Below are 15,154 nucleotides of genomic sequence, written 5' to 3' on the forward strand. Positions count from 1 at the left end.
TTTCTTAAGTCTTTTAAAACAAGGTGCTTCTAACTGCGAGATGTTACAGTTTATAGCACAATAGCGTGTACAATGGGACACGCAAAGTGAATCCGAGGACCGACACTCGATTCTGGTGTACGCAGCTGTAAAAACACACGTAGCAACCAATGCCAAGAGCAATAGATCTCAGGAAACAACCAGATGGCCTGCATGTGTATTTGAGGGGTTTGATGGGATTAAGAGCCATGCATTTCAAGAGGTCTAGCAAGTAATACTCCACATAGAGCAACCAGATAACATCAAGATGACTGCAAGAGCCTCGGCTGCTCTTACATGACAGATTCTGCTGCGACAACAGTGAAAAAACACAGACAATCCTTGACAGAATTAACATTGTATAACTAATTTTCAGGCAGGAACATACTGTAATCTCATTTGAAGTTTTGCAATGAGATTTCTGTTGCTGTGTAAAATCATATTTTGCTCAACAAATCATGATGATCCTTCTTTTAAAAGGGGCTGAAGCTAACGTTTGCTTCTGTTACTGTTGTAGATGTCTTAAATTAAGTTTGGTCTATATACTGTAAATTATCCACAATGTTATTTTGTATTTTACCATGATCACGGCATCTTGCCCAGCGTAATGTCAATTTGCATAAATTATGTATTAAGAATATATATATATTCGCCTGCATCCTGGCAACATAAGCAAGCCTCCCCCTCTTCAAATCAGGGACGAGAGCTCACACAACAATACAAGACAGTACAGAAAATCTCTAAAATAAATTTACAAATCAAATAGTTTGTTAGCTAAAAATGTCACCTTCAATCTTTAATGTAGTTAATCAGTGCTTTTGAGGTTATCACGGTGCTGCCAATGTGGTGGTAATGAGCAACACTGACATTGACCCCTGAGTCTCTGTCCATGCTCTTGGAAGAAGGAGCTGGCAGATTTTCAAGAATTTTCCAAATTTTGGGGTATTTTTGTGTGCTTCTCATGTCTCAGGCATTTATTAGTCTCTTACTGCACACAAACTATTAGTATAAAATCAACAACAAAAAAATACAGGATTTCTGGGAAAATGTGTGCTGCTATTACTGCTGCTTTCTGATAGTGCTTTGAAATCCATTTGTAGGTGCAATGCAAAATCTTATTGTACTTGAGTATAAAGACAACTATCCATCCATCCATCCATCCATCAATACAACTATAAGCAGCTTTTAAAACTACAGTCTAATATGCAAATAAAAGGAACAAAATTCCATGTACGTGGATGGAGATGAATCAGCATCTCATACTTTCTCTGACATCCAACACTTTCACAGCTGATCGAAGAGGCATGACGCGAAATCACACTTCCAGAACTGTCAAACTCAACCCAATTTAGTCAACAACAAACAACAGATGACGGTGAAAAGAGGATCCTCATACACAACTTTATAATCCTCTGCACTCATCAGCACCAACAGAAACCCGGTGAGGTTAATGAGTTATTGGAGAAAGAGGAAATACTTCCACACCAGCGAAAAGCAGTGATTGATGACACTGTATTAGTGTGTCACATAGTACACAGACAACCTTAGGAATAAACAGAATTGCTGGGCTGCAGCTATCTCATGACATTCATTTACTTCACGATGGCAAACAATGTTGGAGCCTGTGATGGATTACACTACAGTATATCATTAATGATGTTGCAGAGCACACAGTTATCACTGAGTTCCCACGAAGCCCTGATCTTCAGTAATTCATAATAGTAATAGAATTCATTTAAAATAAATCCTCACAATGGTATGACAATGCGACTTATTTGGGTTATTTTCTGAGAATAGATTCTGCTACAAACCAACATGTGAAAGGATATCCCACTGAATATATAGGTTATAGCAATGGCAGAGACATTACAGTGATAATCAGTGATCATTAAGTCAGATATCCACCTATTGTTTTCATGTAATGGCCTTCCTATTATGTTTCAAATAACTTTTCCCCCACAACAGAAACAACAGTTGTAAAAACAGCGAAGACATTACAGAAGGCAAACAGCCACCATACCCCCCCCCCCACTCTCTCTCTCTCTGGCCTCCCCCCCATCACCCCACCCTTGGAGAAAAGTACAAAGCGTCCCTTGTGTGAGAGCACAGAGACCTGAGTGATACTGCTTTATATCATGGTAATCTCTCACTGTCACACAACAACAACGCACGCACACGCACACACACACACACACACACACACACACACACACACACACACACACACACACACACACACACACACACACACACACACACACACACACACACACACACACACACAGTTGTCCAGCCGGGGCGGTTCATTCAGCCCACTGACCTTCAGTGAGCCCCTGAGACCTTGGCATGACATACAAACAACACACTGTACAGCAAGACCCATAAGCGCCAAAGCACATGCAAATACGGCAATACAACATGTTAACAAAGCACAGACGAGCAGCATACACTGTGTTGTGTTGTTGTGCTGCCATTTCACATGCCACCACCTCATCGTATGTACCGTGCCAATGTTTCAAATGTGCCCAGATATGTAGGGACGTAACCATGTGTCAAGTTCAGTCAAAGTGCAGATATAACGTGTCACTGTACAGTATATCCCAAATTTCATATTCCTGATAAATTTCAATACTTTATCAATTACTTTAACCTTGTTTCCAATTTCCACTTCAGCAAATATTGTTTTAGGTGTGCATTTACCATTCCTATTAATTAACAATTAATCTGCCGTATAATTGATTGAGAATGATCATTTAAACATTTGGTCCATAGAATGTTTGGGTATTGTGCAACATGCTCATCACAATTTACTAAAACACAACGAAACTTCTTGAAATAGCTTGCTTTGTCTAACAAAGCAGCAAATCCTCAAAACCGACAAGTTTAAAAGCAAAGTTTGATATTTTGGTTGTAGAAGCAGTTTTGTGATTATTCAAAAGTTGCAAATTTAATTTCTGCTGATGGGCTAATCAATCAATTGGCTAATGGTTTCAGTTGTACATTGTCTCACACCCACTACAACAATAATACAAAACGATACATCAGACTTGATAGAAAATGAATGTTAAAGATGCCATTTTTTTTTTTTAATTGTTGACCAAATACATGCATCCTGTATGTCATTATTTCATGGCTGTTTTGGTATCTTGTTATGAAGGAACCTAAAGCTGTGCTACTCAATAAAAAAACTCAGAGATGTCAAAGAATTATTAACCAACACAGAAGTTCTTCTCACCTCAGTGTTTAGCATCTTTCAGCTCATTGTTTTGGTTTGACAACCCATTACTTTCTTGCTTTGGTTCCGTTTCACTCATCTCATAAACTCTGTGACCAGCAAAAGTAGGCTGCTGTTTTAAATTAAAATTTTTTTTAAAAAGGGTCTGACAAACCCACTGTGAACTGTACAGTTCAGCGCAGCACCAAAAAGCAGGCAAACAAAGCTGGTGAACACAATGATGGATTTGGAAGCTAAAGAGACAGATATTTCCCTCAGGAGAGTAAAGATTGGTCGTACATTCATCATGTTGCCAGAAACACCACCCAAAATGAATGCTGTTTTTGTTGCATGTATATTTGCAATGTGGCATCAGCTACATATAAGCAATGCTTTCATGAATACGTGCTTTATGCTGAAACCTTAGTTGTTACACCTCATGAACCCCTTTTACATTCACCATTTTCTTTCCTGAAAGCCTGGAAGGATTTTGTTCATTTGTCTCTCACAATAAAAATAGTGCAGCACAGAGAGATTCAACATGTTTGCACGAGTACAGACGACAGAACAGGAAAGAAACTAACATTTTTCTGTGTACGCATTCTCATTACAAAGTAAGGAACTACTGCTGCTGCTGCTAATATTGTTGCTGTGGTATTGGTATTTTAAAATGGGTTACACTCTTTGAATCGTACAACTTTTTGCCTCCGATGTATAAAACAGAGAGTATTAAAGGGGTAAAAAAAGTTCCAAATATAACCATTTGCTGTCGACATTTTCATTCAAGAGCCTTAAAATAAAGTTATATGGAACAGTGCTTAGCTACACAACATGCATCTGTAACGAGTGACCCACCCAAAGGTCCGTGAGGTTCAAAGGAATAAATATACATGATCAGAGTATAGTGCACTTCATTCATGAACTCCATGAATCAGAAAAAGATCAAATGGCGTTTCTTACCTGTTTCCAGAGGAACTTGTCTTCCTGGTTGATTTGCCAGGTGGTGACCACGTGTATGATGGACAGCACAGCTCCACTTAGCACCGCCGCCCTCATCCTCACAGGCAGCAGAGTGTAGATGATGTAGATGAAGAACACGGACCACCAGATGCCTTCAGAAGCACTCCTGGGTGCCACCATGAGCACCCCGAACACCTGCACCGAAACCAACACGCCGATCACCAAATAACTGACCATCCACATGTAGTCCTGGTGGAAGCCGTTGCGGTTGCACACTACCATAAGAGCCATGAAGAGTGCCATCGCCACCGACAGGGCTGACGAATAGGCCACATGAGGGGCGGCGTGGACACAGTGGAAGGTCAGCATGATGCCGCACACGATCACAAGCACCCCCATGATCATGGTCAAGGAGCTCTGGTTCAGCCTAAAGAAGTAACGCTGGTATAGGCGCTCCAGTTTGCGGGACTGGAATTTTTTTGACTGAAATACTCGCACCACCCTGAGCCAGCAGTCCGCAGCCGTCACCACCCCAGCCGCGCCGTTGGGACCCTCGTCGCCCATGTCGCCGCTTCCTCCATTACATCCCCCTTTCCTCCCTTTTAACTCTCCGTCCTCAAAGCCCAAGTCGACCGATTTCAGCCCCACCCCTTCCCCGGGAGCCCCTCCCCTTTTGCCATAGTGGTCCTCTTGCCATCCGCAACGGACACCAAAGTTGCCTCCGCCTCCCACAGCTCCAGCCACCCCTCCGCGGTGGTGCTGATGGAGGGGGGCTCCGGAAGGGGGCTCCATAGCATCTGGGTCCCGCAGACAGCTCATGTAACGCGGGTTGCAGAGAGATGAGCCTCCCTTCCGTTTGGACTTCTTGCCATTGCGCTCCCCCCACGCAGTCTTGTGGTCGTCCACTCTGGCAACTAGGAAACCACTGAACCAGGACATTCTGTGTGAGCAGAGAGATGAACGTTCAGCACAGGAACAGGTCACACACAGATAACAGCTACAACACTGATACCATGTGGGAGGACCGAACACTATCGCTTCCTCTATCCAGCTGTATGACTTGTTCTTTTACCTGTTGGGGTTCTGGTACATGTCCCAGCCCGTTCCCTTACAGCCGGTACACTCATTTATCCACGTGGACGACTTTTTGAAGAAGTGAGGAGGGGGTTGTAGAAGCCACACTGCAGTGCCGCAGGGTGGGAGTGACTGGCTGACGGGTGAAAGGGCGCACCAAGCTCCTGATGTTTGGTGATCAGAGACCAAGGTTAATAAGGGGACCAGTCTCCACTGCCAGGCCTATCTCCACGACTTTTGCTGGGTCTAGATGAAAAAAATCAAACACAAACAGAAGATTGTAGGATGACAAACAGGACAAGCTGACGCACAAGTAGATTTGTAATCATGTTGTGGCCATAAGTGCTTATAATTCAGATCAGGTGAGACTCATCAGATTGTAATAGTCATACAGATGTCCTGCAGTCTGTGATTGACGCTAATACTAATACCATAAATGAACTGTCCTGACTCACATTTAGCTCTGCCAATAGCTTCAAAGAAACAAGCTCCTTGATCCTAAAATTCACAGGAAATAACATGGTTTATATTGTCAGCAAAATGCACATAAATCTAATTTCCTGGATGACCAGACCCACTTGAGATCGTCTGAAAACGGAGACAGCTTCACAGGATAAGATCTGCTTCCAAAACTATGAGGGAGAGGAGAGGGGGGGAGGGATTTGACCCAAAATAGCATTTAGGTCTGGGTTTTCTAAGGTGAACTAGAACTCACTCAGTTTGACCCTCATGCAAAAACACAGCCTGTGGTATAAACACACAAGAGTATTTTGTCATTAGCTGGGTTGAAGACAAAGAAAGGATCCTTCAAAGTCTGTTTACAAACACAATCAATGATAAACAGATGAGAGAAAAACACAGATGAATTCCGCTGGGCAACGGGACACTGTCAAGACAGTAATGGTGTATACAAAATGACACAATCTCTGCACTAGTAAATCAAATATTGTTCAGAAAAACATGAAGCTGCCTATATTTCCCTTTTAGCTTTACACCATAACAAAGACCTATATGATATTATTAGAATATTGTTAGTCTGGCTGCTTAAACTTCAAAAGTAGAGATGCTCTGTGTCTTTTTATACTCTTCTGTGTTTGAGTTAGTCTTTTTCTAAAAAATGTGTATTGGTCAGTCTGTCTGACATGATAAACAATATATATTGTTTGCATACAACGTTGTTTTACTAAACATCAATGAATATAAGGGCGTTGCAAGTATGTTGAATATGCTCAGTTGATATCTGTTATTGCCCGTTGTCCCTTGCCGCTGTATGAAATGTAAGTAGTGTCTTTGTTCTTCTGTCTTCTTCCACCTGATCCACATTTAATTACATTACATTTGGTCATATTTCTGTTATCAGTTACATTTACGAGGTGCAGCTGCTGTTGTACCCGAACGGGGCACAGCATTGTTACGTTTACATAGCAGGGGGAAGCTACAACCCTCACGAGCAAGTCCTCCAAGTTATATCACTTGATAAAAATCAACATCTGCGTTACAGACATTTTTCTGATCAGTGGTCCTGGTACGTCTGTGATTTCTCCGTGGACATGAATAGAGAGCACACATCAAATTTACAGTGTCAAACCTGGAAAACCGGCAACAGAGATGCTTGAAATGCTTAAAATAGAATCGACGATGAGAGACATTCATGTTTCGGATGGGCAGAACGTCCGAGACCAGACAAATGGAGTCGGGGCAGTGGCACGACCAGGTTGTTTGACTTTGACATTCGCAGAATTGTTCACAGGGACAGATTGTCAACACAGAGTTCAACTACGATGTTCTGAGGCGTCTGAGTGAAAACATTCGATGCAAACAACCTGAACTGTTTCGCAATGGCCCTTTAGTTGTTCAACATGACAACACGCCTGCTCACACAGCCTGTTGAAAACGGGTGAGTTTCTTGCGCTCAACCACACAATCATCACGCCCCACCACCCCTACTTGTGGATTTGGCTCCCTGTAACTTGTTTCTATTCCCCAAAAATGTGACACTAAATTTGGTGTGTGCTCCCTGCTTAAGTTTCAGGTCAGGAAATCACAAATGTCCACGTACCACTGGTCACAAAAGCGTGTGTAACTCGGTCACTGATTTTTTTTTTATCAAGCGACGTAACTTGGAATACTTATTCACGAGGGTTATAGCCTCCGCCTGCTCTGTGCACGTCATGATGCTGCGCTCTGTTCGTGTGCAACAGGAACAGGCCCAGAACTTTTTGATCGGCCTTTGTATTCAGTCATGGTGGGCTCCTGAGTCCATTATTAAAGCGACAGCAATGCTGCCGGCCTTCATGTTACCTTACAAGAGGATAAACCCAATGAGCCTCACATAGCGAGGCATATGGATTTTAAAAGGGAAAGAGAGAGCACTTGCATGAGATTGGTAATCAGCAGATAACTTGAGTTGAGGAATCAGGACAGAAAATAACGGTAAGACTCATACGAGAGGCTACATGCAGCAGAAAATGTCTAAAATATTCCCCTAATGGTCTCTTTGGATTTTAAGTGGACATTTCAGTGATATTCAATTGTGGGTTCATGCTGACCTGGTCAATTTTTTTTGTGTGTTTATATCTGTCTTGATATCACTATAATCACCCTACAGCACTTTTATTACAGTAAATATAATAACCTCATGGCAGTATAATCATTCATTCTAAGTACTGGTCGTTTTCGACCTGATTGAATTATAAAACGTTCACATATGCCTCAGCAACCAGCTGATCTTACCAGGCCTCCAGACGCCCTGAGCTCCACGCAACGCAGAGAGAAACACAAACACAACGCAGCCGCTTCTGCTGCTGCTGCTGCCGCCGCCGCCGCCGCCTCCTCGACCGGCATTTTCACCGGAGAGGCATGCATGCGGTGTTGTTGAAGCGAAAAGCTGTATCTCGCCTGGATGCGCCTTCTCTGGTACGTATCCGTCCGAGCCGTATCCCTCCTCTCTGGCAGCGGATCGACAAGATTCAAGGAGAACCAGACCCCCTCTCTCTCTCTCTCTCTCTCTCTCTCTATCTCTATCGCTCTCTAACACACACACCTCCCCTCCACCACCTCCCCGGCTGCGTCCCTCGCTCGCCTGCACAAGGTCGACCAGCACATACCCATTTGCAAACGTCGCGGTGCTGCCAGTCGCTTGGCGTGTGCGTTTGCATGGTGCCTGGCTGTGCTCTCCGGTTTCCCCCCACTGTGGCGCTAGGAGAGGGTTGGGGAGGCGGGGAAGGGGAAGGGGTAGGCGGGGGTGACCGATTATTCCTAAGGGGCATTTTCAAATCGGACGGTCGCTACACTGGCGTTATAGAGCCACGAACAGCATGAGCATTTAAGTCATTCATTATGGGATAGACATGTCCGCGGCTGTGCATGCATCTCCCGCTGGCTCCCTCCAGATGATACAGATGCAAAAATAGATCCAAGGATTTAGGGGGAATCAAAGGCATGCTGCACCCAAAATGGGCTTTTTTTTGTTGTTGTTTTGTTTTTGTTTTTTTTTTACACATTCTGCAGCCCGAGTCCTCATGTGCGGATGATATGTTTGCGATCCGGACGGTGTATACTAAATGCCATGCACAAGCAGGCAGGCCTGTGTGTGTGTGTGTGTGTGTGTGTGTGTGTGTGTGTGTGTGTGTGTGTGTGTGTGTGTGTGTGTGTGTGTGTGTGTGTGTGTGTGTGTGTGTGTGTGTGTGTGTGTGTGTGTGTGTGTGTGTGTGTGTGTCTGAGGGCCCGCATTCAAACAGCGTAGGCTTCTTGTTACATAACACCATGGCCTATGTGACAACCATAGCAGAGACCATAAAACCATTCCGCTGCGTCCCGGAGCTCAAGTTAGGACACAAACACGCCTCTGTCAGCGATGTATATAATTATTTTTTTTTTTGGTTGCCAATGTCCTTCAGTCTGCAGCAAAGCAACAGCTCGCAGGATTAGTGTATTGACAAACATGAGTCTTGGGTAAATAAACACATATAGACATGTTATTGCTGCTGCACATTCCTGAGCATCAGTCAGTGGCTTTGGGGACTAGCGGTGAACAATAATATCAAATCCATCTCATACAAGTGCATATAATGGTAAATAAAGCACAAGTTAAGTTTGTTATGTCATTAAATAAATATCTGCGGCTGGTGGGAATCATTAGGAGCGCCTGATGCGAGCTGCAAGCGGCTCCCGCCGGTGAACGTAGCCTTTTAACACCCTCCAGGACTGCCAGCTGGGCTAAGAAACATAAACGCACTGTGATGCAGCTCATCCTTCTTCCCAGCACAGATATGTTGTTATTGGCCGCCGGTGGAAACCATGTAGTGACCGTGTATCCTCTGCCTCCACCGCCAATGTGAAAGCGGAGAGGCCTTACGGCTCATTCACTCCGGCAGAAATGGAGTATTGACAGCGAAGAAGCAGAGGCGTCAGCGGCTCAATGCAATAACGTGTGATACGTTTGTGTGACAGGAGAACATATAATATATATGTCGGCCTGCAGTGTGCAGTGAGCCGCAGTTTTAAAAAAAAAAAAAAAAAAAAAAAAAAAAAAAAAAAAAAAAAAAAAGACAGACTCACCGAGATCATCTTCTGTTTCTATTTCCCGACAGGACCGCGGCGGACAATCCGTTTCGGCGTGGTTGTCGGTCGGAGCGGCCAGGGTGGAGGACCATTTGTAGCCCAGCTGTCCAAGGATGGTCCGGTTAAATTGGTCACCCTGTGGTGGATCTCCTCCTGTCGTCTTCTCGCTCCACTCCCTTGCCTCTCCTCCCCCTGACCCTCTTCGCTCCAAGCACCGCTGTCAAGACGGGGTAAATACAAACAATACGCGTCCGGTTGTTGCTTTCAAAGCAAAAGCCTTTTTTCTTCTTCTTTTTTTTTTTGCATTTAATAATACTACAGACGTAAACGTGAAAGTAACGACACAACATTAAAAAAAAAAAAAAAAAAAAAAAAAAAACCCACTCCAAAACAAGCAAGTTTGACATTTAATGTGTCATTTTATTTAAAGAAAACGTTCGTTTAAAAGATAAATACTTTAGGCTGTCTGTCAGCAGCTGGCAATATCTTATCTTAGCAAAGCAGACCTGAAACAGGGAAAAAAAAAAAAAAAAAAAACTCTATAAAGTAACCAAAACCCGCCAGTCAGCCTCTCCAACACTCACTAATCAACACGTTTTGTCTGGTTTATTTAATCCGTACAAAAAACAAACTGTAAAAAAAAAAAAAAAAAAAGACAATTGGAGGGTTTTGTTCCAGACTGCTTCTTGGCTGCCCACCAACTTCAGAGTCTAGGCTCGTTGCCTGGCAACTACTCAGAGCCAAGAAATAGTACAACACATAATATTAAAACCATAAATTGTCTTTACACATTTTGGGTTTTGTACAGAAAAAAAAAAAAAAACCCATTATTTAGTGAAGTCTAGAGGTGCTAAAAGGTAGGATTATTTTCACTTGGAGAGTTAATACTGATTCCCTCTATAAAATTTTTTGGATTAAGCAAATTTATGGACAGATTATTAGCAAAATGAGCCAACAAAATTTAGCTCATAAATGGGAAATGAGTGCTACTCTTATAAATGCCCTTTTAATTTTTTTTTTAAATTATTATTGGATTTATATTTCTGTTTTAAAGGCTGTTAATCAGGTCAGAACAACTTTAATGTAGCCTATATTTTTAGGCAGTTTAATAAAAAAAATTTAAAAAAATGGTGCATATCTCATTTTGTATCTGAAATAGTAAAATTCCCTTCTGGTAAGTATATCAAAAATGGTAAGTATACCTTTATAAGTATACTTTTTTTTTTTAAATGTGTATTTTCTATGAGAACTTTTCCTGGTTAAAAGTTAGGTTATTAAAATGACATTGCTCCCTCATGACAAATCCAGAATCTAAGAATATGCAAATGTTTGTCATTTCATTTGTGTATTGTCATCGTAGTGTATGTACGAAACTAAAATACGCAGGTTTACTCTACATTTAGGCTATTTTTTTGTTGTTGTTTATCTCAAATTACTGCATCAATTGTTAATATGTTGCACTGTTTGTGGTGCCGTTCAATGCAATTACGATTTTATTTTGAAATATAAAACCCTCTCAGTTCCGGTTTCATGCTGTCTGACTTTGGATGGTTTAATGCAGCTCCGCTCAGCCCAGGCGCGCCTCTGCTCACACCACTCTCTCATTCCCGCTTTCAGTAACTCGGTACTCCCTCTAGAGGTGAACTCGTGTCTGCAGCGAGCCCGGACGGTCCAACACCTCCAACTGTGAACTCCAGCATTGTCCCAGAGGGGGAGAAAGTGTGATGAGGAGGAGAGGAAAGACAACCTAAACCCTCCAATTTATTCCTTTTTAAAGTTTATGAGCAGTATACAGCAAATTAATCAGTGATCAGTTACTGGTAGGACATTTTTGATATCAAGCTGTTACTATTGTAATATTGGAGTTACTGCTTCTATAAAGTAGGCTACCATTACTTTTATTTCGGTGCAATTTCGGACTATTCTGACAAGAACGTTTACCTCAAAGTCTTTAATTGATATTCAGTAGTTGACCTTGTAAAGAAAATATATACTGTAGATATATAAATTTAACAATATTTCAAGTAATTGATTAACCTGAAAAATGTGCTGAGGATTTTCGTAGCAGATTTCCAGAACATAGTCCGAAATCTTTCTTTTACTTAGAACGAAGAACAAGTGAATCACTTCAAACTGAAGCTGTAAAAATGGCCTTGTCTCCATGAAGTGAGAACTAAGTCTCTGATTAGGGTTTGATGTTGAATAAAACAAACAAACAAACAAAAAAACAGGAATTTGACATCATTTTGTGAACTATTTTCCATATTAAAAAAAAAAACTATGATGTAAATATCAAATATAGTATGAATATAAATAATAAATTATAATCACAGTGAATTCCTGGAAATGAACAGGGTCTAGTTTCTAAGAAAGATCTCTTGATTTATTGTGAGAGTCTAAACTAAACTAAACACAGCTGTCTACAAAAGCTGACAGGTGGTAAAACTGAGCGTTAAACAAACAGAAATGAGCAGGTTGGAGTGAACAAGCCCAGCTCACTGAAAGGTCCACAAACTGTAAACTTATAGTTTGTGCAACAAAATATTTACTTTATATTACATGCAGACCCCACAATCATCTTTTGAAGTTATTATTGAGACATGTTTTATCTTATTTTGTCTTGAGTAATCCAACATAAGAGTTTGGTAAGGAAAGATAATATAAATCTAGTCAGTTCCTCCAATATGTCACTTTACAAATGACACATTAAAGTTGAATATGCAGGATTACTAAAGCTAAATCGAAAATGAGCGACTGCCCCAAAACTTCAGAGTTTGCTACACATCCAGTCAACCTCATTAGCAAAGAACAAAAACACAGATCAGCTGTTTACAGAAATTAAAGTGATCAATGTTTATGGCAACCTTTAGTGGCTGTGGTGATCTGGTCATCAGGTTCTCTACCAGCATTCAAATCCTGTTTGAAAATTTTTTTTTTTACTTTTTTTTTTTTTTTTTTCAGATTAGGCCCAATCTAAATGTTTTTACATTCTTGTGCATTTGCTTTGCATTTGTCCACCAAGATCTGATCAGTTCATCCTTGAGTATAAGTGAATCTTATCCTGAGATATTGTGTTCATGATAACGGGACGGATGATGGGACTGTGAAGTCACAGTGACCTAAATCTCTGACCAATAAAATCTATTCACATCATTCTTGAATCGTAATATTTGTGCCAAATTTGAAAAAAAAAAAAAAAAATCCCACAAGGCGAGATTAAGATATCGTATTCACAAGAATGGGGCAGATCTGAAGAGACCATGACCTTTGACCCCCAACTTCTAATCAGCTCGTCCTTCTGCCGAGGTAAATGTTTGTGCCAAATTTGAAAACGTTCTCTGAAGGTTTTCCTGAGATGATGCATTCACGAGAATCAGACCAATGGATGGGAGAGACACGAGGTCACAGTGATCTTCCCCTTTGACTGCCACAATCTAATCAGTTTACTCGGGGACCAAGTGAACGCTTGTCCAAGGTTTGAAAAAAAATCACTTCTGGGCATTTTAGAGAAATATCGTTCACGAGAACGAAACGTAGGACAAACAGAAAGATAGAAAAAACATAAATAAAAGAGTAGTTCAGTCACGGTCAATTGTGGACTTTTCCTTTTAATGGAGTATTTTTCCAATGTGGAATAATTACTTTTACTTATGTACCTGAATACCTTCTCCACAGCGTGTTTTCTTACCCGGCTTCAAACAAAAGATAGAAAAAATATATATTTTTTCAGTTTACATAGAGCTTCAGCCGACTGCTTACAGTCTTTGTGCTAAAATAGTTTATAGCTAAAAAATGGATAATCAGCCAGTAAAATTAGTTGATCATATTTACTACTTTTATTAGTTTTAGGCCTACTGAAGGAATTCAATTTAAAGGCAAAACCTTTTCTTGTAATGCTGTGTTTTTTTTTTATTGGGTTATTGATACTCTTATTGGGTTATTGATACTTTTAACAGACTGTTTGGCTTCCCGTCTCACACACCTGCTTCCCATCACCCGGAGCTGATGCACTTTCTATGTTAATGCGCCACCCGGTGTTCAATATCGGAACTGCATGATCAGTGTTTTAGGAAAGGAGAAAATAAAAAAGTTAAAAAAAAATGCACATCTGGACCAAAATCCATTTACAAACCAGGATGCTTAAAGCTGAAATTGTGATGGACGGTAGAACTGACAAATATTTATTTTCATTAGAAACTGAGAAACTCTTAGCCTAGGTATATGTATAACCTTGATAACTTTTTAGAAAATGTCATACCCTCAATACTTAAGTGTTTATCAACATTTAAAAGGGCAACATTATTAAATTAAAGCACACAGCTATGAGGCTAGTACCAAAACATTTGATCAAAACTGATATAGTAAATTATATATTGTAATATATTGTATATTTTGACCTCTTAACTTAGAATGTAATAAAACAACTCCCACTATCATTTTTGTAATGTTTGTATTGTATTTGCTGTCTTGTTCTGTTTATATTTGTATTATTATAAAGTTTTTAGAAGCGCATCAAAAGCTTGTCAAATTATGTAAACGTTAATAAATGGTTATACCATATTAAATCCGCAGCTAAAAGATGACATGCAGCCGTTTTCCAGAAGGTCAAATAGTCCATTCCTGGACGTGTTATCAGACAACGGGCCCGTGGGGACAGATGTGGAAAATGCCCCCCTCTTGTCCCATAGAGGAGCAAGTCACAGAGGCAAAAGAGACACAAAATTAAACAAACCCCGCCAATATGATTTGTGCTTCTGCGCCTCCAACTGTGCATCTAACAGATGTTTTGCCTCATTTTGAATCTCTTTATGGTCATTTTGCATCTCTCTGCTGTCATTTTGTGGCCCAGTTTTGCTTCTTTTTTTTTAATATATATATATATATTTGATCTCATTTTGGTTCTTCTGTGTTCATTTTTAACCATCCTGTGTCTCTTTGTGGTCATTTTCCATCTGTTTACGTTTTTCTAGTGTCTCATTTTGTGTCTCAAAATGAAAATGTCGTATTTCTTAGTGGTAATTTTGCATCTCTCTGTGTCGGTTCAGGGCCCAAGTTTGATTACTTTTGCACCTCTGCTCATTTTGTGTCACACATTTTGTCTCATTTTGGTCTTCTTACAATTATTTGTAGCTATTCTGCAACTCTTTGTGTTCAGTTTACATCTGTTTATGTTTGTTTAGTGTCTTATTTTGTTTCCCCAATTATACATTTTGTCTCTCTTGTGGTCCACCTGCAGGCACCTTCATGAACATCAATGGTTGGTGGTGTAATTGGCTGTGACGCAAGGGGGAACCTGCTAGAGCACCAAATTAATGAGGGCACCAA

General features: G+C 40.8%; 1 protein-coding gene across 2 annotated transcripts in view; it reads right to left on the reverse strand.

Annotated features, from left to right (window-relative positions):
- The window catches only part of adcy6a (adenylate cyclase 6a), a 33,873-nt gene extending 23,833 nt beyond the window's left edge, over positions 1 to 10,040 (reverse strand). The window contains exons 1-3 of one of the 2 annotated variants that reach the window (XM_069722952.1): positions 9,827 to 10,040; positions 5,265 to 5,512; positions 4,193 to 5,132 (exon numbers count right to left, since the gene is read on the reverse strand). In XM_069722952.1, the coding sequence (XP_069579053.1) occupies positions 4,193 to 5,132; positions 5,265 to 5,284 (960 nt within the window). In that variant the 5' untranslated portion in view covers positions 5,285 to 5,512; positions 9,827 to 10,040. Of the gene's footprint in view, positions 1 to 4,192; positions 5,133 to 5,264; positions 5,513 to 7,999; positions 8,249 to 9,826 lie in introns of those variants that run through there. The other variant, XM_069722953.1, reaches the window with a different exon arrangement.
- Positions 10,041 to 15,154: the final 5,114 nt, after the last annotated feature.

The sequence above is a fragment of the Brachyistius frenatus genome, unplaced genomic scaffold (assembly GCF_029030835.1).
Source record: "Brachyistius frenatus isolate BFR_SWC_R1_liver_20210118 unplaced genomic scaffold, ASM2903083v1 Contig_309, whole genome shotgun sequence".
Lineage (NCBI taxonomy): Eukaryota > Metazoa > Chordata > Actinopteri > Embiotocidae > Brachyistius > Brachyistius frenatus.